Genomic DNA, 24315 nt, shown 5'->3' with positions numbered 1-24315 from the left:
TAAATGAGATTCCCCTCAAATATGTAAATTAAGCCCTGCTTGGACTTGGATCCCATCTTTTCTCACTATAATAATGCTATAATAATGCTATGTGGCACAAACACTATGAAATTCTCTCAGGCTCTGAATCTTCTTTTGGTTCAATACTAATGAATGAAATCCCTCTACAAAGTAAGGCCAACAATGGCAACATAACTCACTTTCCAGGATTGTTGGTGGAGGCTTTGTTTGCTTGGATTCTGTAAGCTGACAAGAGCAACTTAGTAGTTGCTGAATGATTGCTGGACTGATTTGCTTGAAGTGCTCTTCAGAAATGGATAAAGGATTATTTTGTAAAACTATCTTCACAAGCTCTTTGGCAGAGAAGCAAGCCTATATAGAAAATTATATATGATTACTAAAACAGAGAACCTGAGTTTAATATTTAGGTCAATGGTGAATTCAAAGGACTCTTCAAATGACATACAATCATGGACTTGAAAAGTTAACCCTGAAGAAAAATCTAGTTTTCCATCTGTTCTGTCTTGGTTACATCATTTAAAATGATCATCATTCTGACTCATTATTAATTCATTTCAGTGGACCTGATCTTCATTTTTGAGACAGGATGGCTACCACTGAAATCATTTTACATCATCTGAGGGTTTAAAATATATGTATAACATATTTCTTAATCAAGACTATTTTTACTACCGAAGAGGAGCTAACATGTAGTTTAAAATTGCTTGAGCTACCTTTAAAAGCACAAAAAGTTAAGAGGTTTGCAGGCAGAGCATTTGTGGTGGTACTGCAATTAAGTCTGTATTTGTGCTGCATATCTATGTCCTTCATAATACAGAGAGCAAATGGAAGTTATAAAGGTTTATTGGGTTGAACCATAATAAGGGTATACTAAGATCCCTATGGTACTTATTACTTTTAGAGCAGCAATAGTGAGATAATATAGCTTTGGTATGCAATTGTCTTTTGGAATCCTTTTTTAATGCAATTCCTAAAGCACTGTTTCCCAAACTTTTGATACCTGGAGCACACTTTTTTTTCTGAATTAAAATTGGCAGCACACTTTTTTGAATTTTGTGGCATGCTGGTTGAAAAATCACTGAGTCAGATCTGAATTCAGAAAAGATATGTGGGGGTGCGGAGGTGGAGGGGGCGGCTTTAAGGCTAAAAGTAGAGAATCACTTATTTAGCTGGTGCCACTTAAAGGTGGGGAGAGGTGCAAAGGGCAGGGGAAGCAGGGCCTTGCCTTACTCTTTCTACTGTCTGATCTCTGGTCTGTATCTCAGGGCAGCTCCTGATGCTAAGGCTGTTCTGACATATTCTCACATGCTGGTGACCATCCCTGTAGCTTCTCCTGCTGGGTTTGGGAGTGTGGGAGGAGTGGAGGGGCCAAGAAAGGTTGCAAAGCACAGTTTTGTCTGTGCATCTGTCCATCCACCTACCCACTCGTAGCAGATCATGCTGTTGGGAGCATTCAGGGGACCAGCAAAGGACCTGCCTGGGAGGCTGGGAATGGCAGGGGAAGGTAGCAGCAGTGGCAGCAGTCCCCAAAAGAGAAGCCTCAGGCATCACTGGAATAGCTGGGGAAGGTGCAGGGTGCTGGACAGGGAAGAAGAACATTCATCCTTAACAGGATCTTGTGGCATCCTTCCATCACTCTCTTGGCACACTGGAATCACTGGACTAAAGGTTTTGCTTATCATGCTCAGTAAAAGTAATGGCAGTGACAGTGATACACAACATAGTTTGATGTTTTCCTTTCCTTTCCTGTTTTTCATATTGCTAACTGACTCAGGCTGGATTGATCCTTTAAGACAGGGAGGGAGAACCAGATACTTCAATAAGTTTGGTGTTGCTCTCTCTTTTATATCAGCACTGAAGCAATTACTCAATACTGTGTTAGGAAAACAATACCATTTTCTAGTTCAGTTATGAAATGGAAGTTTTGACTAGAGCTAGATGGGAATTTCCAACTGCTTGCTGGCCACAAAAATGAAACCTTTTCTCATGAATATATCAGTTTTGCAAAGCTCCATGGGATACTTTCCCCTCATCCTCCTAGTTTTTATGGTGAAAACTGCAAAATAACTCATTCATTTAGGTGACCCAGGCTCAGATCCCTGCTCTGAACCAGTCTTCTAAAATAAATTCCCTGACCAAACATGTTATTGGCTAGTCTGAGAAACCCCACTAAAAGTCTTGTTTTTGTCCTACTGCTAAATGAGAAATAAAAAAAATAAGTTAAAAAAAAATCATGGGATGGGAAACAGTTTCTAATTCAGCTCTAGTGCTGACAAATTATATTTATTCTTGTTGTTATTATTATTACGTTTTCATAGTATTTTTCATAGGAACCTTAGTCATAAAGTTCTTGCTCAAGAAATTGTGTTCTTTGAATATAAATGTACTAAGTATTGAATCACTGGCAACATGTAGGGGGTGCATGTGACTGTGAGAGAGCCTGTGAGAGAGCCCCAGCCCCGATAAGCCCCGGGAGCAGCGAAACTGGAGCCGCTGCGGCAATAAATTGCTGGCGGCCGAGGAGTGCGGGGCGCGGTGCAGGCGGTGCAGGCACGGCGGGGTCAGCTCAGCACGCGAGCCACCGAGCAGGCCTGGCTACAGGTGTGAGTCCCCTGCGGGCCCCCAGGGTGGGAGATTCACTTACCCCTCCCAGGTGTGCGGCGGCGCCGGCGGGCACAAAAGCCGCACCGGAACGGAGAGGAGGCGGACTGGAAGAGCCGGGACGGGAGCGGATCTCCGGCGGGAGTCCAGAATGACAGAGAGACACCGCCACGTGCCCTGCATGCACATTCTGGGGAAAGGGTAAGGTCTCGCAGGGACGAGACACCGGGGCGACAAGCCCTGAAGTTATTTGAGGCAATTGTAAAGGCTGGAGGCACCTCATCCCAGCTGGAGGCTGCTCGGCCAGTAGCCTGGAGAAGTGGGCTACTGGCCTCAGCCACAGTGCACTGGGGGCAGGAGGTGGAGCCGCCCCAGATGGGGAAAAGACTCTAAGGGGGCAGACAGCCCACCCCAGTAAGAGGGACGAGGGGACTCCTGAAAGAGGAGAGCTGGACTTGAGTGAAGCCGGCAAACACCAGGACCCGGAGTCAGGGGCCCCCGTGGTGGAACTGACTGTTTGGCTCGCAGTTGCTAACTTTGTATTTTGTATTAGAGGCATTGCCCCTCCCCGCTCACCAGAGGGGAGACTTTGAGGGCAACCCAGACTTGTACATGGAGGCCTGGGCGAGGGTGTAGGGGAGGAAGGGGCCCTCAAGGATCTTGGACTTGGAATGACTGGAGGTCTCATTTTCAGACATGCACGCGTCATAGAAAGACACTGAACCAGGGAACCATCAAAGTCGTGGCAGACGGATCTGATGCATACATCTCCGGAGTGAGTGCACCCCAACTAGGAATTATTGGACGAACGTGCACAGACTACTGAATGATTGGACTCATTGACTGGCACGTCAACAGTGACCCCCTATGAAAAGGTGCTGCCGACCCTGTCAGAAGCACCTGTGGGTGGTCGCCACTCACCACCCCCACTGCTGACGCTGCCGGTGGCATCTGCAGGTAGTCGTTGACCCCTGGTCAGCACTCGCCTCCCACCCTTCCCCCCAGTGACAGCACCATAGCAACCTAAGGGAGCTCCCAGCTTACCGCCACCATGCTTCTGCTACCACTGTGCCCCCCCAGCCACCGGGGGCACATGTCATGCATGGAACAGAGTAAAAGTTAACCTCAGTTCTTGCCCCACCTGCCATCTGCATTTTGCTAATGATTAAGTAATTCCTGCACATAATTTGTTCATAATTAAGTTTACAAAATCAATTGACTTCTTTAGGAGGATTCGTACTGCGTAAATGGAAGAAATTTGTAGTTTGTATTTACACTTAAATAATATCAATAATGGATGAAATCTTCCAGTCTTTGTTCGTCTAATATTAAGATTAGAACCCGTATTCTACTACAGTGGTAGTTTGCATGAGTAAAGGGCAAAAATAAATATTTTTATAATTAAAAATAAATTAATTAATTGTATATATTAAAAATAATTTTGTGAATCAATCAATCAATCCTAGTTCAAAGGATATTGTATATTGTCCTCCAGGAAAGGACAAAAATTGTCCATTTTGTTTGATATTCTGACTGACAGAGGCCAGCATCAGCTGCTTCAGCGGAAGTAGTAAATCACTGTAAAATCTGTTCATGGGCAAATTAAAAGTTATCTTATGCTCTGAAGTGAGGCATGAGGGTTTGTACCCCTTTCACATAAACATAACATATTAGGACTTTAACATCTCCCTAGCAGTCTTGGCCTTATGGCCCATTTAACATGAGAATGGAAGGATATGGGCCTTTATTACTGAAGAAAAAAAAGTCTATGCACTCTTGATGGGGAATAATAAAAAAAATTACAGATTCCCTGACAATAAACCAGAATGATGGATAACTTTTCTTCCCCGCATATAAATTTATCTAATGAGAAAGTATAATTAACATTATAGATATGATTTATATAGTTTAATATGACTAAATGTTATTGCCTTAATTAGATCACTGTATTAACTTAAGTTTTATGTACATTTCAAAATCATTAGAAAAAAATAGGATTTAAAAAAAAAGCAATGACCTATTTTTTTGGCATTATATTTCTGCATAGGAAACTATTACCTGAAAAAATAAATTACAAGTTTTATTTAAAGTGGCAGAAGTAAGCCATATACCAGTCTCTCTCTCACAGGTAACAGCATCTGCTATTGATGAAATACAATAGGTATCTAAGACACATGCAGAAATTATGCAGAAAGATAAAATTAGCTACGACCCTAGAACACAAACTCTTCTAAGGAAATGATTTAGCAATGAAAACATATATGGCTGATTAGAAGTGATATGGAATTAAAAATAGAAGTTAGAGATCAGAAAAGAATGACAAATCTCTTCTCTCCAGGTGTATTTTTACAATCTTACAAAAGCTACACAAAAATACTTTGGCTTTCAATTTGACTTCCCACTCTGAAAAACTCCTATATTCAACTCCTTTGATTCAAAGAAACACTTAGAAGTCTGAGTAAAAAAAATAAAACCCTCTAAAAAAGTGCTCATTTTTATAAATTTGCTTCTACCTGGGGAAATTCTGCTTTCTATACTGTTAGCATTGCTCTTGGCCTCTGTCACAGAGCACTTAGGTGCCCTGTGCCTGAGAGCAGAAACAGCTCGGGAGAGACCCCTAGTGGCAAGAAGGGGGAGGCTCAGCTGCCAGTTACCAGGGCAGCCAGAGTCACAGGGGCTGGTTGCTAGGACAACCGCTGGGGAGCCAGCTGACAGGAAGGGGCAGGGCCTGGCCCTTCTTAAGCCCCAGGCGTGAGGCCAGGAGGGCAGTTCCCCTCTGGCAGCCAAGGGAGGAGGAGCTTTGCCAGTGCAGACAGAGGGGAGAAGCCCAAATGCATGAGCATCCCCTGATTGCTGCTATGGGTTGGAGTATTTCCTGGTAGGGATTGAATGTTGTTTGGCCAGACGGTTTAGCTTTTTATGTTATAGCCCAGGGGCTTTGTGTTTTTATGTTCGCTGTTTTGACCAGAAGACCGGGTGAGGCTATTAGGGGTTGGAGGAGGCCTCATAGGGACTCCATGGTAGCATGGAGACCCTGGCACCAGGGAGGGTGCGGCATTTTGGGGTGCACTGGCCCCAGCCCCAGAGAGAGAGGGCCGTGAGGATTGAGAAGCCCCAGAGCAAGGGGGGCAGTGAGAAGCCCCAGAGAGAGGGCCACAAGAAGCAAGAAGCCCCAGAGCGAGGGGACAATGAGCAGCCCCAGGGAAGTCGAGGAGAGGGCCAAGGCACAGCTGGGCCCAGGTGAAAACCATATCAGTACCATCTGTGAGGCTTGGGCTGCAGTGTATGGGAGAAAAAGGAGCCGCAGATAGTGCCCCCTGGCACGGGGGCATATAAAGTGGGCAGCCTCCCGCTAATTACATCAATTACTTAATCAATTAAGATCAAGACGTGACAGGTGAGTAAGCTGGTGGTTGGCCCACAACAGGAGGGTGGAGTCACCAATAGAAGGGTTCCGGTAGCGATACTCCTGTTACAATGGTGCATTGGCAAGGAAAGCTTTATATGACAGCATGCATCATAAGACACTAGTTTGCCCATATAAAGAAGAGAGCCCTTGGATCCATGTAGAGAAAGGAACAAGAACAGATGCTAATCCCTGGCCTGGAGTCAGGGGAACAAGCTTTGGATCAGCTACATTGAACAGTGCAAGGCCTACTGGACCAAGCCATAAGGCAACAGATCCCGTTAGCCTCCGTGATCAAAAACACCCAACCCCGGCCAACGATGCAGGTAGGATTGTGCAGCTATGGAGCCTGAGTCGACCCCGAGGTGGGAGATTAGCCACCCGCACTGTTAGCAGAAGTAACAATAGAGGGGAAAAGAGTAGTAGCTGCACTGGACTTGGGCTGACAGTCGGCAGACAGTGGTGTGGGGCGACGTGCTACCGACAAGGGAGAGGGAAATAGTAGATCATGCGAGGGTGCAGTGTTGGTGCGGGGATGCCCTCATTTTCGATAGGGTGAGGGTCACTCTGGAAGTAGGCGACAAGACCCACCAGATGCTAGTGGGGGTCACAGAACATTTACCCTACCCAGTAGTACTGGGCTGTGACTGGTCCGAGTTGCTAAAGGAGATAGTTGGCGTGAGGGGCGAGGAGACTGCGGAGGGTTTCGTGGGTGAAATCGAGCAGTCTCCCCCTGAAGAGGAAGCTGAACAAAGGGTGGACGTCACCCATTTATGGGAAGATGAGCATTTTCAGCTGGAGCAGAGTCAGGAGGCGGACTTTTGGTGGGCACTGCAGGAACACCTCATGCGAAGAAATGATGAGGTATTGAGACCGGAACTGATGAGGAGAACCCTGAGGTTCAAGTTACGAAATGGCCTCTTATACCAGATTGAGCAAAGGAAACCAGAAGGAGGGAGGTCGCTCAGCTATTGGTCCCTCAGTGGTATCGACGGGCCTTATTGAAGGTGGCTCATGAGCTCCCCATGGGCAGGCATCTGGGCCAGGACAAAACAGAAGCATGCATTCGGGCAAGGTTTTATTGGCCAGGACGGATGCGGGAAGCTGCAAGATATTGCGCTTCATGTCCCGTCTGCCAAAAAGTAAACCCAAAGCCACCCCCAAAGGCTCCTTTAATTCCGATGCCTCTGGTAAAGGTTCCGTTTGAGAGGGTAGCGGTGGACATCGTGGGGCCACTTCCCCGGAGTAGCACTGGGAACCAGTATATATTAGTTCTGTTAGATTATGCAACTAGGTACCCGGAAGTGGTACCAATGTAGACAGTGTCCGTGCCAAAGGTGGCGAACGAACTGTTGAACATATTCTCCCGAGTAGGACTCCATAAGGAACTACTGACTGATCAAGGGACGAACTTTACATCACGTGTGTTCAAAGGAGTAAGTAAAGTTTTGGGGATCAAACATCTGAAGACAACCGTATGTCATCCCCAAATGCACGGGTTCGTGGAACGCTTCAATCAGATGTTGAAGCAGAAGCTCAAAAAGTTCATGGCGGAGAGCCTGCAGAATTGGAACAACACAATACCACTTTTGTTGTTTGCAGTAAGGGAGGCACCCCAGACCTCGACTGGGTTTTCACCTTTTGAGTTATTGTACAGCCAGCAACCAAGGGGGATCCTGGACCTAATTAAGGAGAGTTGGGAGGAACAGCAGAATGGAGACCAGAACATCATCCAGTACGTGATCCAACTGCGGGAATGCCTTGAAGCGGCCCAGAACATGATGGTGGAAAATCTCAGAGAGGCCCAGCAATGACAAGCGAGGCATTACAATCAAGGCACCAGGGAAAGGAGATTTGACGTGTGGGACTGCATGTTGGTTCTACTGCCAGATAGTGAGAGCAATCTACTTGCCCGGTGGCAGGGACCCTATGAAGTCGTACGCCAAGTGGGGCCCATGGACTACGAGGTGTAAATAAATAAATAAGAAGAAAAAGAAACAAGTATACCATATCAATATGTTGAAGTGGTGGGAAGACCGGGATTGTATGTATTTAGCCCCTCATCCCGAGGAGTTGGAACTGGGACCTACGTTAATGGAGGGAAGTGGGCCGGGGGACGTAGAACTGGCCCTGCGACTGTTGGAAGAACAGAGAAGGCAGGCTGCCGAGTTAGGCAAGGAGTATGAAGATGTATTCCAGGGAAACCCTGGGGAAGCCCGGGGTGTGGTACACTGGATAAAAACTCCTCCGGGCCAGGTAATACACACGAATTGGAGATAGATTCCCCAGTGACTCCAAGACCCGATAAGTGCGGAGATTACAATGATGCTAGAGAATGGTATTATTTGTGAATCTCACAGCGACTGGTGGAGCCCCATCATGGTGGTACCTAAGCCTGATGGGGAAAATCTGCCTCTGTATCAATTACTGGAAGGTGAATGCAGTGGCTAAGTTTGACGCCTATCTGATGCTCCGAGTGGATAAACTGGTGGAGAGCATCAGGCAAGCTCACTACATTTCCATGTTAAACCTGACCAAAGGTTACTGGAAGGTCCCAGTGGCCCCTGAAGATCAGGAAAAGAAAGCATTTACCACCCCATGGGGTCTTTTTCAATTTTGGCGAATGCTGTTCGGGTTGCATGGAGCTGCGTCCACGTTCCAGCAGTTAATGGACAGAGTCTTGGCTCCCCACAGGGGTTACGTCGCAGTGTACATTGATAACATTGTCATATACACTGAGGGCTGGGCTGAACACCTCACTGCACTGAGAGCAGTACTACGAGATTTAAGAAGGGCCAGACTGACAGCCAACCCAAAGAAATGTACAGTAGGGAAAAAAGAAACACAATACCTGGGGTTCCTAGTAGGAAGCAGGAAAGTGAGACCTTTGTTGAGTAAAGTGGAGGCATTGTGGAGATATCAAGCACCCCATACTAAAAAGCAAGTGAGGGCTTTCCTGGGGCTGGCCGGTTATTATAGAAAGTTTATACCTCGCTTCACAGATGTAGTGGTACTGTTGATGGACATGATAAAAGCAGGGGCTCCAACCAAAGTGGACGCTGGAGGCAGAAAAGGCATTCCGAGTGGTGAAGGATGTGCTGTGCTTACAACCACTCTTGTATACTCTGGATTTCAATAAACCTTTCCTGGTGCAGACCGATGCATCAGAGGTGGCTATCAGAGTCGTGTTGGTACAGAAAGAAGGAGAAGAAGAACACCCTATAGTCTACATAAGTAGGAAATTACACTCACTGGAACAGAGTTACGCCACAGTGGAGAAGGAGCGTCTGGCAATTAAGTGGGCTATTGAGACACTATGATATTATTTGTTAGGGTGCTAGTTCACCTTGATCACCGACCATGTGCCCCTGCGCTGGCTGCAGAGCATGAAGATGGATAACACAAGGCTGATGAAGTGGGCCCTTTGTCTGCAGCCATATTGTTTTGAGGTAAAGCATCGCCATGGAACCCAAAATATAAATGCTGATTTCTTCTCAAGACAATATGAGGAAGAAGTGGGGCCAGGAAGAACAGGGGGATGCCAGATAAGGGACAAAAATTGAGAGGGGAGAGGGAAGCGGACTCCCAACAACTGCAGTGATGCACCTGCCGCTTCCGTCAGAGGGGTACGCCATGCCCAGAATCACCCACCTGAACATTTAAAATGTAGAAAGAAACCAGGCCCAAGCAGCACCCTACCAAGGCTGGCTAGTGTAGGGGGACTACCAGTGGCGGGTAACTCCCAACAAATCCCACACGGTGCGCCTTGGGTAAAAGGCAAGTAGGAGGCACCTGAAAACCTCCGCCTCCTGTACCTGAATTGCCAGGTGCCCGGGAAAGGGCTGAGAGGAGAGTCCCAGATGGATGGAGCACCTGGGTGAGAATGAAGACTCGGCTCGGTGAGTCTGGAGTTAAAGGGGGGGAAGCGTGTCACAGAGCACTCAGGTGCCCTAATCCTGAGCAGAAACAGCTTGGGAGAGACCCCTAGTGGCAAGAAGGGGGAGGCTCAGCTGCCAGTTACCAGGGCAGCCAGAGTCACAGGGGCTGGTTGCTAGGACAACCGCTGGGGAGCCAGCTGACAGGAAGGGGCAGGGCCTGGCCCTTCTTAAGCCCCAGGCGTGAGGCCAGGAGGGCAGTTCCCCTCAGGCGACCAAGGGAGGAGGAGCTTTGCCAGTGCAGACAGAGGGGAGAAGCCCAAATGCATGAGCATCCCCTGATTGCTGCTATGGGTTGGAGTATTTCCTGGTAGGGATTGAATGTTGTTTGGCCAGACGGTTTAGCTTTTTATGTTATAGCCCAGGGGCTTTGTGTTTTTGTGTTCGCTGTTTTGACCAGAAGACCGGGTGAGGCTATTAGGGGTTGGAGGAGGCCTCATAGGGGTTCCATAGTAGCATGGGGACCCTGGCGCCAGGGAGGGCATGGCATTTTGGGGTGCACTTAACACAGCCCCAGAGAGGGCTGCGAGGATTGCGAAGCCCCAGAGTAAAGGGGGGCAGTGAGAATCCCCAGAGAGAGGGCTGCGAGAAGCCCCAGAGCGAGGGGGAAGTGAGAAGCCCCAGAGCAAGTGGCCGATGAGCAGCCCCAGGGAAGTCAAGGAGAGGGCCAAGGCACAGCTGTGCCCAAGTTGAAACCACGTCAGTACCATCTGCTGAGGCTTGGGCTGCAGTGTAGGGGAGGTAAAGGAGCCGCAGGTAGCGCCCCTTGGCACCGGGGTGCATAAAGTGGGCAACCTCCCACTAATTACATCATTTACTTAATCAATTAAGATCAAGGCATGGCACGCGAGGAAGCAGGCGGTTGGCCCACAACAGGAGGGTGGAGTCACCAATAGAAGGGCACCGGTAGCGATACTCCAGTCACAGCCTCCAACCTGCACTTATGCTATTTTGGGGCCATACTTGCTTGAAACATTTGCTTGGCAAGACCTTCTTCTGAAGTCAACAGAAATAGAAATGATTATGAAGTTGGGATATGAATTCAAAATGCAATAGTTTACCCAAGTCAGTTTATCACAACAGCATTCATCTCAGCAGTTGTCTCAATTGTACACTGAAAGAAAGTCAAAGAACATCTCTTATCCCACACACAAGAGTAAAAACACTGATTTTGAATCAACCTAATGTAAAAAAAAAGCCTACTTTATTAGAAGTGTCCCAGCTGTTTGTCCTCAGTCTAAATGAGAACGGTCAGCTGCCAGCTTAGTCACTTTCATCAACAACGTCTTTTTATTTTTTCATTGCATGGGAAAAAGATGTATGTAACTGACTTAAGCTTAAAAAGCACCCACATCAGTCTTTGTGTCAGATCCTATTTCAACTGTAAGGCACCTAACTGTGATGCTATTCCATGTCAAGTCTCTGTAAAATCATTAACATGCCTACTTTTGTTACATGCCATCATCTAGGTTTCAACTCTTTAAAACTTATACTAAGCAGGGGGCCTGAGCAGGGTGGGATATAATGATATGTAAATACTGGATGCCCAGAACTGGATGTGGTCCAGAGTGTTTTGACTTTCTCAGAGGGCATACAAGGCAAGGGCTCTACCTCCCCTGCTTACAGTTTTCTATACATTTTATAGGGAGCTTTTGGCCTCCATGGAGTTCAGATGAAACCTTTTAAAAGCACATATCTGTCACCATATGGCTAGGGACAGAAGTTACACATAAACCATTTTAAGTGATCAGAAACTGGGTTAAACCTGTAACAGAACAGAAGTTCAGTGCACATAAACCAGTTTCAAAATGGCTGAAACTGGTTTAAGATAAACCTGGTTGAATGTAGCATCAGACTTAACTGATCTGGGTGAAACTGGTTTATGAAACTTCTGCCCCAGACCCCTTCCTGGTTCATGTTAAATCACAGTCCCTAAGTATCCCAGGATGCTTTCCAGCCCTGGGCTGTTCTGTGCTGTCGGCTCCAGCAGAGAAGGGTTAGGGTTGTGGGGGAGGCAGGGACTGCCCCTACCCCCAGGAAAACCCCAGCTAGGGTCTAGGGCCAGGGAGCAGGGTTAAACTTCCCTTCCCCCAAGTACAGAGCTTCCTTGCCTTGCTAAAAACATACTGCTGGCTGTGACTATGGACTACAAATCAAAGAGGTACCTGGAAGCAGGAAGAGGAAGTGATGAGCAACCCTGCAGAGTCCTGCTGTTGTGATTCTGGACTGCCAATCCCAGAGACCTCGGGGGTAACAGGAAGAGGAAGTGAACACATAGCCTATGCTGGCTATATGTCAAAGAGCTATGCTCTAGAGCCCCCTGACCTATGGCCTGAGCCACTGCAGATATGTGGTTTCATTTCCTGAATCAAAAGCGAATACCTGTCCGTTTGTTTCTCAGTTTAATCTCTGCATTTTAGAGTAACCTGCACAGACTGAATCCATTCAGCCTTGGGCTCTTTGACTGTCTGTAATTAGCCTATAAGTTTCCATTAAATATTCCTTTCTTTACATATGTATTTTCTCCCTGGGTTTGAATAGCCCTTGGGGCTCCCTCAACCCTTAGAGATTCCTGATGGCCTAAATGAGACCCAACAGGCCTTGGAACAGAAGGAAGAATAATTCTAAGGCAACCTTATACAGACCTAAAGTGTGACTGAAATCCTTTGTTATGAACCAATACTTGATCCCATCTCACAACAATCTATGTGCCAGCCCAGTTTAGTGCATTATATACAAGTGCCACTGGCCAAAGGACAGGGTCAAGTTCCAGAGACAATACTACTTAAGCAAATGCATAGTTTAAAAGTCCATGTGTGTATAGTTGTTTCTACTGACACATGCCATTGTCTTAACTTTGCCTATTTTTAACACACATATATGGGGGCTGTGCATGTGTGAAATTAATACATTTCATTTGCTGAAGTTATTTCTTCTTTGTGCTATCTTTTTTTCAATTTAACTTACACTTTTACAATTTACTAACTACACCAAGTGACAATGACAAAAGTAAAAATGAATTAACCTGATCCCAGTCAGCATTATTTTCATTATCTTCATAATAAGCAGTCATAAATTCTCCATTCTTATGCTCTGATGTAAAAGGAATATTTATGTTGCCAGTATCTCGGGTTGTCATACTATGTTGCCTTCTTCTGTGACTATGGATTTGTCCATTTGTATTGCAGGTTCCTCCAGACCTCAGCTTGCTTAGGAGTTTGTCTACTTCTAGGAATTTATTAGAAAATATGATGTCACTTTTTTATAAATACAAAAGAAATATTTCATGGTATCACTTGTTACCAACTTAAAATGTAATACAGTACACTAATTTAACTAATAACCAATATTTCCTCTAGTAAATTTGGAGATAAAAGACTAGATAAAAGATAAAAGTTGGACAGCTTGGCAGTCTAAAGTCATCCATAAACTGGCAGATGTTTTTTCACACTGCAACATTAACATGTTTTCCTCTTGAACATCTCCAAGAAAGAAGGCAACTCATCCTTTATGTCATGCAATCCTCTGTTGTAATTATTTATTTGAACTGGTTGCAAATTATTTAGTGGTGAAGGACCCTGGGCTTGCATGGAATAATTTGCAGAGTAAGGGCCAAAACGATTTTTGTGAACTAGAGACTTGTCCATTAAGCTAATGGCAATGAATTGGTGGCAATTTGTTTCAAAGGGCTGTAACTGTAGTCAGCTTTAATTTTTTTTCCAATGTTTGCAATTGCAATTTTAATGCATTTAAAATGACAGATGACTATAATAATCAATATAGGCTTAAAACATATAAACACTGTAAAAATTGTTTAGAATATCCTCTGGATTCTAGGAGTGGCATCCAGTGACCACAATGGGAATCTTGCTTTGGACTTCAGGGGAACCTAGTTTTGTATGTAATCACATACAGCACAGCTGCACCATGACTGGCTGTATCCACTGCTGTGTTATGAGTGCTACGTTCACAATTTTTAAGAGGAAGTTGTTTATTAAATACCCAGGTTTAATTGAAGTAATGTTGTCTTGGAATTAGAAAGTGGGACTGGGAGTTGAGAGACTTCAGTTCCTCTGTACTTCAACTTATTTGCTCTGCAATCATAATTATCAGCTTGCCCCTCTGACTCAATATAATGTAACGGGACCTACAATATTTTCTTTTCTCAGTAGTGCATCATGCAGACTAATTAGTATTTTGAGTTTCTCATAAAGTGCTATCATTAGCCAATGAACCACAAGAAAAAAAAACATCTGCCTTAACTTTAGCTCTTACTGGTATTAGGCATCTAAATTGGCTTAATTTTCCAAGTGCTGAGCCTCCAGTATCTCTTACTGAAATTAATGAGAGCTGTTGGTGTTCAACACTTAGAAAATTAGGTCCCTTGTTTAGATTCCTTATTCCTTGGTCCATTTTAAAAATTCTAGGGTGTACATATTCATAATTAAATTTAGCTGTATCCAGAAAAATAGCTGACAAAACTGTAGCATTTCAAATGGACTTTATGGCCATGTTTACATGGTATACTAACTGCTCCCAAGAGCAGTGTCCTCAAGCTCATGCATTGCTCTGGGAGAGCTGCTTTCTAAACTTGAAGCATGGTAGCCGTGCCTACTCTGGAGCACAGTAATTTACCATGTAGAAATGGCCTATATGGTCTAAACTCCCTGGATGTGAGTAATGTTAGAAAGTGGGTAGGGGGAAAAGTGCAAACTTTTGGAACGGGTAGAGATGATAACGTATCCAGTCAAGACAAGATGGCTAATGCCTATGGTACCTTCTCTCAGAAGCTTCCCTTACCTCACTCTACAGCTGTGTCTAACACACTCTCCAAGACAGGCTACTTTGGGCAGTCACCAGATCTAGTAACTAATATCACTTTTTAATTAATAGTGGAAATACAGAGATATGTTTCATGCAACTGAAAAGGGTTTTCAAACTAAAAGTGAACTTGCCTCCTAGCATTCTTCTTGCACTTAGAAGAAATCTACCTAATAAATCTAAGATGAAGAGGAAGTTCAAATTCTCTTTAGCAAAATGCATAAAATGTTTTTGCCATTTCCGGTAAGTACTACATACAAACTGACACAGAAGGCAACTTGAAATACGCAGCCTTACCTGCTACTTGAAGTTCATTAGTGCTGTTTAGAGAACTGAAAATATATTTTATAAAGAACTCTGGGGCAGGTAAATTTGATTTCCCCATGCAGACTCCTTGGAGAGCCAAAGTAATGACTGTAGCAGCCAGGCGAGGAAGCGTATTTTCATCAGCACCTTCACTGTCCAATATATCAGCTTTTTTCTCCAGAACACTTACATCAATGCACTGAAACCAGGAAATAATTGGATTAAGACATTCTTGGTCACATTAGTTAACATAATCAGGAGGAAGGAGAAGAAGCTGGAGAGGACAGAAGCCTGATGTTTAGGCAGAAGCCCAACATTGATGTTATGATGCAGGGCATAACTGACAGCGCTGAAAGGAACAGAGGGCTCAAGGATGGGGACAGCCTACAGGACCCAAGATTGATTTCTAAAAAGGAAGGTTATGTGAGATTCCTTTCAGTCACATAAGGGGAAGGACCTAGGCCTGGGAAGAAGGAAAGGAACTTGAGGCAACAGTTAAAAGTGTTATGGTCAATTAGTTACTTTTCAAGTTATTTTTCATATCATTTCATGTCTTTTAAGAATTTTGCTTCCAGCAGCACAACTAGTAAAACCCCTAAAATGGGCAGAAGAGCAAAGAGAGGAAGGGATGTTTTGACTAAGGGGAGTGAGACTCAGAAGATCTAGATGAAGTTTCTACCTCTGCCACAGACTTCAGATTCAGTCTTGGGTGACAGCTTTAATTACTTGTATTGCTCATCTATAAAATGGGTGTGAAAAATGCTCACTTTCTCCTTACCCTTTGTCTCTTTTGTCTATATTGCAAGCACTCTGGGGCTGTGTTTTTCACAGTACATGTTTTATAGTGCCATGTTTGTAGTGCCTAGTACAATGAAGCCCTGATCACAGCTGAAGTCTCTAGGAGAGCCAAGGAGAGGGGAGGAACTGTATGAGATAAATGTAAAGAAAAGGATATTTTGCGAATGAATGCCTACATGCATTTAGTACAACTACATATAGCGTTATCATAACAATAGGAGTGGAAGTACTCTGAGCATGAAATTACAGTTACCAAACCTCATTACAGTACGTATAATACACAAACATACTTTTACAAAGGGTTTGAACTTTTGGTCTGAAACTTGAATCTCTTTGATCAACTCTCATGAGAAACATTTAGAATCATATTTTCATTTTGTCCCTAAGGTGGTGTAGCCACCTAATTATACTATTCCAGCTTGCTTGTCTGTTTTCTGGAAACAAAAGATTCAGATACGTAGTCATAGTGACCTTGCCTTGGCTAATGGCATACTGCTAATTGTTTTTGCAAACAGCAATAAGGACAAAATTATACAGATTAATAGGGTCTTCTTATTCAAGTCAACTGGACTGAGTTTAAAAAGCCATATGTGCAGTAAATATCTATTAAGCCCACACACATCTCATACTGTACACATCATAAAAAGTCTGATCTACAGTCAGTATCTCACCATACAACCTGAAGATCTTTCTCTTCTCTTCCCCTAACCCTGGGTTCTATGATTAAAGACATTAGATGCGCTGCAGAGTTCTTCAGCATCTTAGATAAAGTTCCTGTCTGTCCTCATCTTAGTACATGATTAAGTCACAGTTACTAAACAGGCTTTCTGATTGCACTGCCACTGTAAATAAACAGACCACACAGTAAAGCACTAGATAGACTGTTACTCAATTCTGACATGCCAAATAGTCACCAATGCCTCTTTGTAATTGCTCAGATACTGCTCAAGTTCCTGGAAATCAGCACTTTCACTGTGACTTAGAACCAAACATCCTAGTCAATGAATAATTTATGATGGGAAACGACTACACAAAGGACACTAATGGAAAAAGGAATTGCAGGCCCTCTGCTCAGCCTGCCTAGTCAAGGGCATCTAACCTGTTCGCTCTCACTACTGCTACTAGAGTACAGTCTAAATTAAAAAGCAGGGAGATGGGGGAAAAAAGTTAAATTTTAGCTTTATTATAAAACCAAGGTTGTGTGACATGAAAGGATCTGATAAACTTTTCACACAGGTCAATGGATCTCTTACATGAATTGTTCTCAGAATTTCTCAGTCCATGGGCAACAATAAAGAACAAGTGACATGCTGAGGAAAACCTCTTATCTTTTTCTCCCTGCAAACCTGAAATCTTGTATCTTCTGACCATGAGTAATGTTGGAGAGCCTCTGCCCCCAGGTCACAGGCTGGGGACCAAGTGTCATAATATCTGGCTACTTTGAAGATCTAGTAAATATGTTTCATTACTTTAAATTGTGAGACTAGGTTACTTAGACTGTAAATTACTTGGGCTGGACTATTTATTATTCTTTGTTTGTACGATTCCAACCACTACAGGACCCTATTCCTATTTAGTCCACAGGCTCTAACATAAACAAACAACAAAAAATAACAAGTAAGCAACACCTTTTTCATTATTTTAAAAGGATGTTTATAGTTAAATAAATGAATGTATTATTTGCCTTTCCAAATGTGAATTTAGTCTTTTTTGCATAACTCCTTCCACCAGGAGGCACTTACCATGTTAGGTAAAATTAGTTTCAACTATAGCTGTCAGTGGCAGGAAACAGCCACATCTTTGGGTGATTTCCCTGCTACATCCAGCTGGGGGGAGAAGGGGGAACAGAGAGGGACTAGCAGGGAACTGGATACAGTGACCAGATTCTGATTTGGGTTTGACTGACTTGGGAGTTGCCTTAATTGTGCCAATTGGGTGTAATCTTCTAGAGAACACTTTAGTCAAGTGCATCCTTATGGCAGATCTAGCGCACAGCCATTTTATCTTTGTCAAGTATTTTGTTGTTTATAACTATTGGATATTTTGTTACCTGGCTTTCAGAAGTTTTAAAATGTTGCCTTATTGCAACCAAAATATCTTCAGTTTCATTCCGTGAAAAATAATAGCAGTCTTCATCATGCCTTAAACTGAGCAAGCTGTGCAGGTAAAATTTATAATCTTTGTTACTCAGACTGATCTTGGAAGAACAGATATCTCTTTGATGAATAATATAGTAGAGAAGAATGAGACAAATTCTCTGGAACACTTCTTCACTGAGATGGTCCTCTAAATCTCCTCCAGCTATTAATAACAAAGTATCTGGTTCAAGGCACTGTGAATTATTAAAAGAAATGGAAATTAGGTTTAAATATCATTATTAATTTCCTATACCTAGGATTAGAGAAGAGGGGAGCTCAGATTTATGATTAAAGATCTAGTCTTTAGCCTGGACCAATGCAGAACTGTGTGGTAAAATGATGATCAGTAGGCAAAAAAGTAAAATTGTGCAATATTAGAAGCAGCTACCCACCTGCCATATTCTATTCTATAACCCTCCCTGCCTGGGAGTAACGGGACCAGTGCCTAAAGCCTTATCCCCATTTAAGGCTGATCCAATAGCCACTGGAGCCAGCTGAAGGATCCCCATGGACTTAAACGAGCTTTCTGGCCCACACTGCAGACAACTGTCACTAGCAGCAAACAGTTCTTTAATTTCTGCACAACCTCTGCTTATACACTCATTAAGCTTTTAGAATTAAGTCTACAAAGAGCCAAACTTATCTCTCAGTTACATCAGAATAACAGTGAAAGGAACCAGGATTACTCTGTTTTTGTAACACTGTAAGACAGCAGAATTAGGCCTGTATTTTTATGGATTTTTATAAATATATATGAATTGTTCCGATTAGAACATTTGGTAGTTATGTAATATTCACCCCTGTGCAGTGAACCAGGAAAAGGCCTACAGACTGATTAAGTCCTCAAAACAGGTTTTGAGAAACAGTGAAATAGTGCATATGCCTTATACAGGTTCTCTGCATGGCATGGCTTACACTTTCAGGGAAGGCAGAATATGTTAAAACAGCAATATTACCAAATACCTCGTAAGACTCCATTTATTCCCATAGTTATGCCCCTTTCACTGTCACCTTAGGCAAAGTTCATTGTAAACTGAAAGGCTTGGAAGACCAAGAAACTCTGGCAGACTGAAGAACTATGGATAAGAGAATTCCAGAAAAGAAATTCCATTTCTGAAAATTATTAACAGCCCTGTTTAGCCCAATGCTTGCTAATTAGGGCACTTCATTAAGAAGATGAAAATGTGCTGGATAAAAAGTGGCACTCGCTCCCCATTTTCTTTCAACCCTGTCTTATTAGTTAGACATCTAGTTTAGGTTCAGGTAGATTCCTCCTCTATCAGTGAGCTGGATCCCAACAGGATATCTCCCTTTTGAAAGGCAGAATAGCATGTAGAGCTTCTTGTTAACCCAACCCATCCTTTCAAATATACCCAATGTGAAATATAGGCAGAGGCAAACATAAGCCATAGTTACACACTAAACTGGTAGCAGCATCCTCCAGAATGCTGTGCTGTTTGGGGCTGCTTAACCCGGGAGAAGCATAGCTGCTTTTGTACTGCTATATGGGCAGGTGTGATGGGCCTGAGGTTGCAAGAGTAGCCATGATGCTCCCAGAGCTAGGGACAGACATTCAAAAAGCCCGAGCTTAAATTGATTCAATCTTTGCAGGTTAGTCTAACATGGCTAGGCTGAACTAGTTTGTAACTGCACAGACAGCCCAGATATGTAGGGACAGGTTTACAGTGGATAAGGCTAGAAGCTGGGGGGTGCTAGAGCAGCCCTCCCTTCCCTTCTGCGGAGCATGGCCAGACCTCAGCAGGATGCTCTAATTAGCCTAGCAGGGAACTGATAACAGTGTTTATCACTCCTAACTCTGTGTTTATTACCCCATTAAGAAAACAACAGAGGGATGTTACCGGTTATCTGTTGATTCTGCCTGTTGATTCTACCTGATGATTCAGCAGGGACTGTAGCCAGCATGGGGTGTGCTAGCTAAAACACAGGCACTTCTCTGCAAGGCAGAGGAGAGCGGGGAATTCCTGCTTAGCTGCGAGTGGTGAGGGGAATGGGGAGAGTAGGTCACAGCCTGTGTCAGAGCTGCAGCCAGGGAGCAGGGAGAGGGGCCAGCCCTGCTGTGGGAACACCCAGCCCAGAGAGCATGTCCAGATGCTGGGGGAGTCTGGTTTGTCTTAAACCAGAAAGGGGTATGGGACAGACATGGCATAAACCGGTTTGAGCCAAATCAGTTAAATCTGATACTTACTACATTCAACCAGGTTTATCTCAAACCGGTTTCAGCCATTTTCAAACTGGTTTATGTGCACTGAACATCTGTTCTGTTACAGGTTTAAACTAGGTTCTGATCACTTAAACCAGTTTATATGTAATGTCTGTCCCTAGCTCAAGTGGCCATACAGCTCCTGCCCACTCAGACTTCCTGGGTACCCTCCCTCTTTTCCTATCTGTCACACCTTCATTGGAAAAATCAGATTACAAAAAGGGAGGCTGCCTCAGGGTCCCAAAGTAAGCCCTCTTTGCTTCTGTGCCCAGTGGGTCAGTCTTTTGTAGCCCTTTTGCTCAGTAGCTCTTCCCCTTTCTACCTGCAAGTCCAGACTGACTGACTGGCCTCAGGCACTGGATTTATGTGCCTTCCATGCCCTGCCACTTCCTGTCAGGTAATTCTACAGCCAGACACAGGATTTCCCATTTTGGCCCTGACGAACAACTTGCTTTCTCCTGTTGCAGCTTAGCTCATCTGTTTGCAGTTCTTTGTTTCTGGGCTGCCTGTCTGTCTGCCCTAGCACAGCTTGCTGCAGTGCCTTCATTCCCTAATTAGCATGTGTCAGAGCAGACATTCAACATATGTATAGGTGCCCCCAGTCCTTAGTTGCCTGGTAAACTGAGACTAAGTTCTCTCTAAAGCTGCAGTTCTAAAATGTTGATACTCATTTTTTTTCCAATTCCAGAGCCTGGAAAGCTTTGTAGTTTCATTGCTCTTGGTCTCCATTGCCTTGTCAGTTTTATCAAGACCTCACTCAATCCTTAGAGGCATGGAGGAAATGGCTTATGGATATGAACTAGCCTTGCATTGGGCCAAGTGAAAACAATAATGATAAAACTTTACAAAGCCATTCCCATTATGTTCATTTATCTCTGCCTACCATGGACAGCCTTTGATGTTGCAAATTCAACCTAGTGCTTTCACTGTAGACTGAAGAGTTTTAAAAATATCTGAAAATTATATGGCAAAAATTATTATCGATATATGAGAAGTAAATGACACTAAGTCTTTAAGTATGCTTGATATTTGGAGTTTCTTTTTACAAGACTAGATCAGTCATATAAATAATTTGCAATTAAAGCATTTCAGAAGTTCATTTCTGTTTAAGATTGAACTTCTTACAGAGCCAAGATTCAAGGTGGCTTCATCCTAATATAATGATTTTAGAACTCATTTAAATGTTTCCTTCATTAACTGAGGCACTAACCAGATTACAGTCCTCCTGTATCCCATTAGTCTGCTGTGGACATTCAATTCTCTCCAGCAATATTTTGATCAGTTCCCGTGAATGGTTCTTGTGGAACTCAGTGCTGTTGTCAGCTGAAAGAACATGTAAAACTTCCATCAGAGCAGAGCTGCCATCCTGCTCATGCTCTTTCCCAGGCTGTGCTTCTGCAGTAATTGTGCTGAATATGAAAACTGAATACACCACCCAAAAATTTGGATGCTTGGTCAGAAAGCACATTTTCTCTTCTTTCTGTAGCGCAAGTCTGTGCTGAGTTCTGAAATGTGGTATGCACTTCACAAGTTAGACTTGGAACTGGAGGAATTTCTATGGCAAAGGAAAAAAAACCCCTTTAATTAGAGTGACTGCAATATGTTTGAAAGGATTTATTAATTGGTTGGCTAAGCTGATTTGCAGTGACAAGCTGTTTCTGAACAACAGGGGGTCTGTAGAAACTTTACAGCCTGAAATAACAGGAAACTAAGATAAGTGTGGCCTTAAAAATTCTGTAGAATTATGGATAAGAAGGTGAATCAGACTACCCTTCCCCCACCACAAAACTTCTAAATGGTCATTTTTCATTTCAGTGTTTTTCAGTTCAATGCTACTGTATTTGACAATAATCTTCCTTAGTAAGTATAAGAAAATACCATTACTTTTACTCCATTACAAAGATTCCCAAGGACTGACAACATTCATGTACACTAAGTACAAATAAAGCTTGATGAAATAACTCTGATAAGAATGTACAGTAACAATGATATTTAGTAATCATATACAGTGGTCTGCATCTTCAAAACACATTACAAGCATTAACAAACATGAGCTGTAAACAAAAAGAAAAAAATCACATGTTAACCAGAATTTATAGTGCTTTATAGTTAGAGGAAAGTTACAAGTTGGACGTCATAATGTTCAAACAGCTTGCAAAAAATTAAACTACACAAAAGGCAACTAATTCTCACTTTAAAAATCCCAGCTGCAAAGAGAGCATTCCAAATAGCCAAAGTGACTACTATCCTGCCCATATGCTACCTCACTGTCAGATTTCTTTTAACTCTAATTCATCCTGCGAGAGAAGCATAGCAGTGGTGAAAGAGTTTTTTAACTTATGTTTTCCAGCTATAAATTTTCCCTTTGCTGGTGAGCAGTTCTTGGGTACTATACATGTATTTGTTAACAATAAACTACATAGGTTAAATAGCCATACACAATATCATCCTCTCTTAACTGTAAAATAATACAGGTCTGATTACTTTTAGAAATAATAAGGTTATTCTAACAGAATGTTAAGTAGATTGCACTAACAATTTTGCTGAATTACAAACTGGCATTCAATCAGAGAGTAGTTGGCTGTGGAGTAGATGTAAAGAAAGGCTTTGATGTTTAAAAAACAATTTTGGTTTCAACTAAGCAGTTAGAAAGAGGTTAGAAAGCATTACAATTTATAGGGGCACAACCATTTTTAACATTATTTTCTTACCTTCCGGAGAAAAAAAAAAGAATGACTGAATATCTCTAGCTTTGTGGCCTTTTGAATCCCCAAAAGTATTTAGCTGCTGGAACGCCCAATGTTTTTAAAATTCCTTGATGGTGCTCTGGAAGCTGGAGAGGATTAGTTTATTGCAGCCTTGAAAAGTTTTCAGTTGCTATGGAGAGCACCACTCTTAAGGTAACAATGGAGGTGGATAGGAATTAGTACATGTTCTTTTTGGCAGGTTTTAGGCATCACATTATTAAATGAATTAGCTAATTATTTTAGTAGTTATCATTTTATGTAAACATTCCCTAAATAACATCAGCAGATGGCAGGATGCATGATTTCTACTGAACAATATATCCCCCTGTGGTGAATAATTCACATAAGCACTCTACAGTAGTTTCACAAGCTTATTGCAAGCTGTGCATAATTCTATATCTCATGAAAACATGTCTTTCTGTTTTCAATGAAATGTTTGTTCTGGTTGCATATATGAAATCAAATCAGAAATATTATCTTGCACATCTGTAGAGAACTCTCACTTTTAAAGGGACTTTGCTCATGTAGAACAGACCATGAATGCACTTAAAAAAAAACAGAACAAGAGTTTCAACCCTCTCCCCACTCCAATGTCATGCCTGAACCAAATTTGAACAAATGTGATTGCTACAGAAAATGGAGAGCAGGAGGGAAAAAGCATTCTTCCTACCCACTCACACTGCTCTACAGATGCTACTGCACCACTGATACTTAAGTCTCACTCTTATCTTTGTCTTTGCTCTGTCCCGAAGCTGAGTGACTGCACTTCTTAAGTAGACTCAATGCCTTGAGTCTCCTCTTTTGCCCACCTCTTTTCTACCTTAGAGAACTCAACTACAGTACGGTCTCCCTTATTTACCTTTGGCACTATTTCCCCCTTGTTTCACCCCTCCTTTCCCTTCTTTAACCTCTATTTCCACCTATTTACATGCTGTACAAATTTACACTCTGCATCCTGCTACCACTGCCCCAGGAATGGCATAATGCCACATACCTGGGAGCAATAAACTCCAGCATGAACTGCACCAGAGTTTATTGCATCAAATTAATTTCACATGCATACATACCCACTTACATGTAGCATAAACTATGTATGATATTAATCCAAAGCCAAAAAGCTTATGATTTACCACAGCTCTTTGGGCTGGGCCCTGCCAGAGTCAACAACATTTCAAGCTCTGGTGACCCCATAACTGAGTACTGCTTAGTATGTTTGTATACTCCAGATACCTACCTCTAGCAGCTTCATGGAGGATGGGGCCATGCTAAACACAGGCTGAGAAAGGGGGTGACAGAGGGATTCTGTGCGAATTGTTTGGAC

General features: G+C 43.2%; 1 protein-coding gene across 1 annotated transcript in view; it reads right to left on the bottom strand.

Moving 5' to 3' along the window:
* SLC39A12 (solute carrier family 39 member 12) overlaps positions 1-21773 on the bottom strand; it is a 47625-nt gene extending 25852 nt beyond the window's left edge. Inside the window, exons 1-5 of the mRNA XM_090049703.1 lie at positions 21458-21773; positions 17939-18220; positions 15082-15289; positions 12989-13191; positions 201-372 (exon numbers count right to left, since the gene is read on the bottom strand). Coding sequence (XP_089905829.1) covers positions 201-372; positions 12989-13191; positions 15082-15289; positions 17939-18220; positions 21458-21715 — 1123 coding nt within the window. The 5' untranslated portion in view covers positions 21716-21773. The remainder of the gene's footprint in view (positions 1-200; positions 373-12988; positions 13192-15081; positions 15290-17938; positions 18221-21457) is intronic.
* Between the last annotated feature and the right edge of the window lie 2542 nt (positions 21774-24315).

Source organism: Crocodylus siamensis, chromosome 5, assembly GCF_052110815.1.
Source record: "Crocodylus siamensis isolate JL-2025a chromosome 5, ASM5211081v1, whole genome shotgun sequence".
In the NCBI taxonomy this organism is placed as follows: Eukaryota; Metazoa; Chordata; order Crocodylia; family Crocodylidae; genus Crocodylus; species Crocodylus siamensis.
Note: the sequence above shows the minus strand (reverse complement) of the source record. Positions and strands in the feature narration are given on the sequence as shown.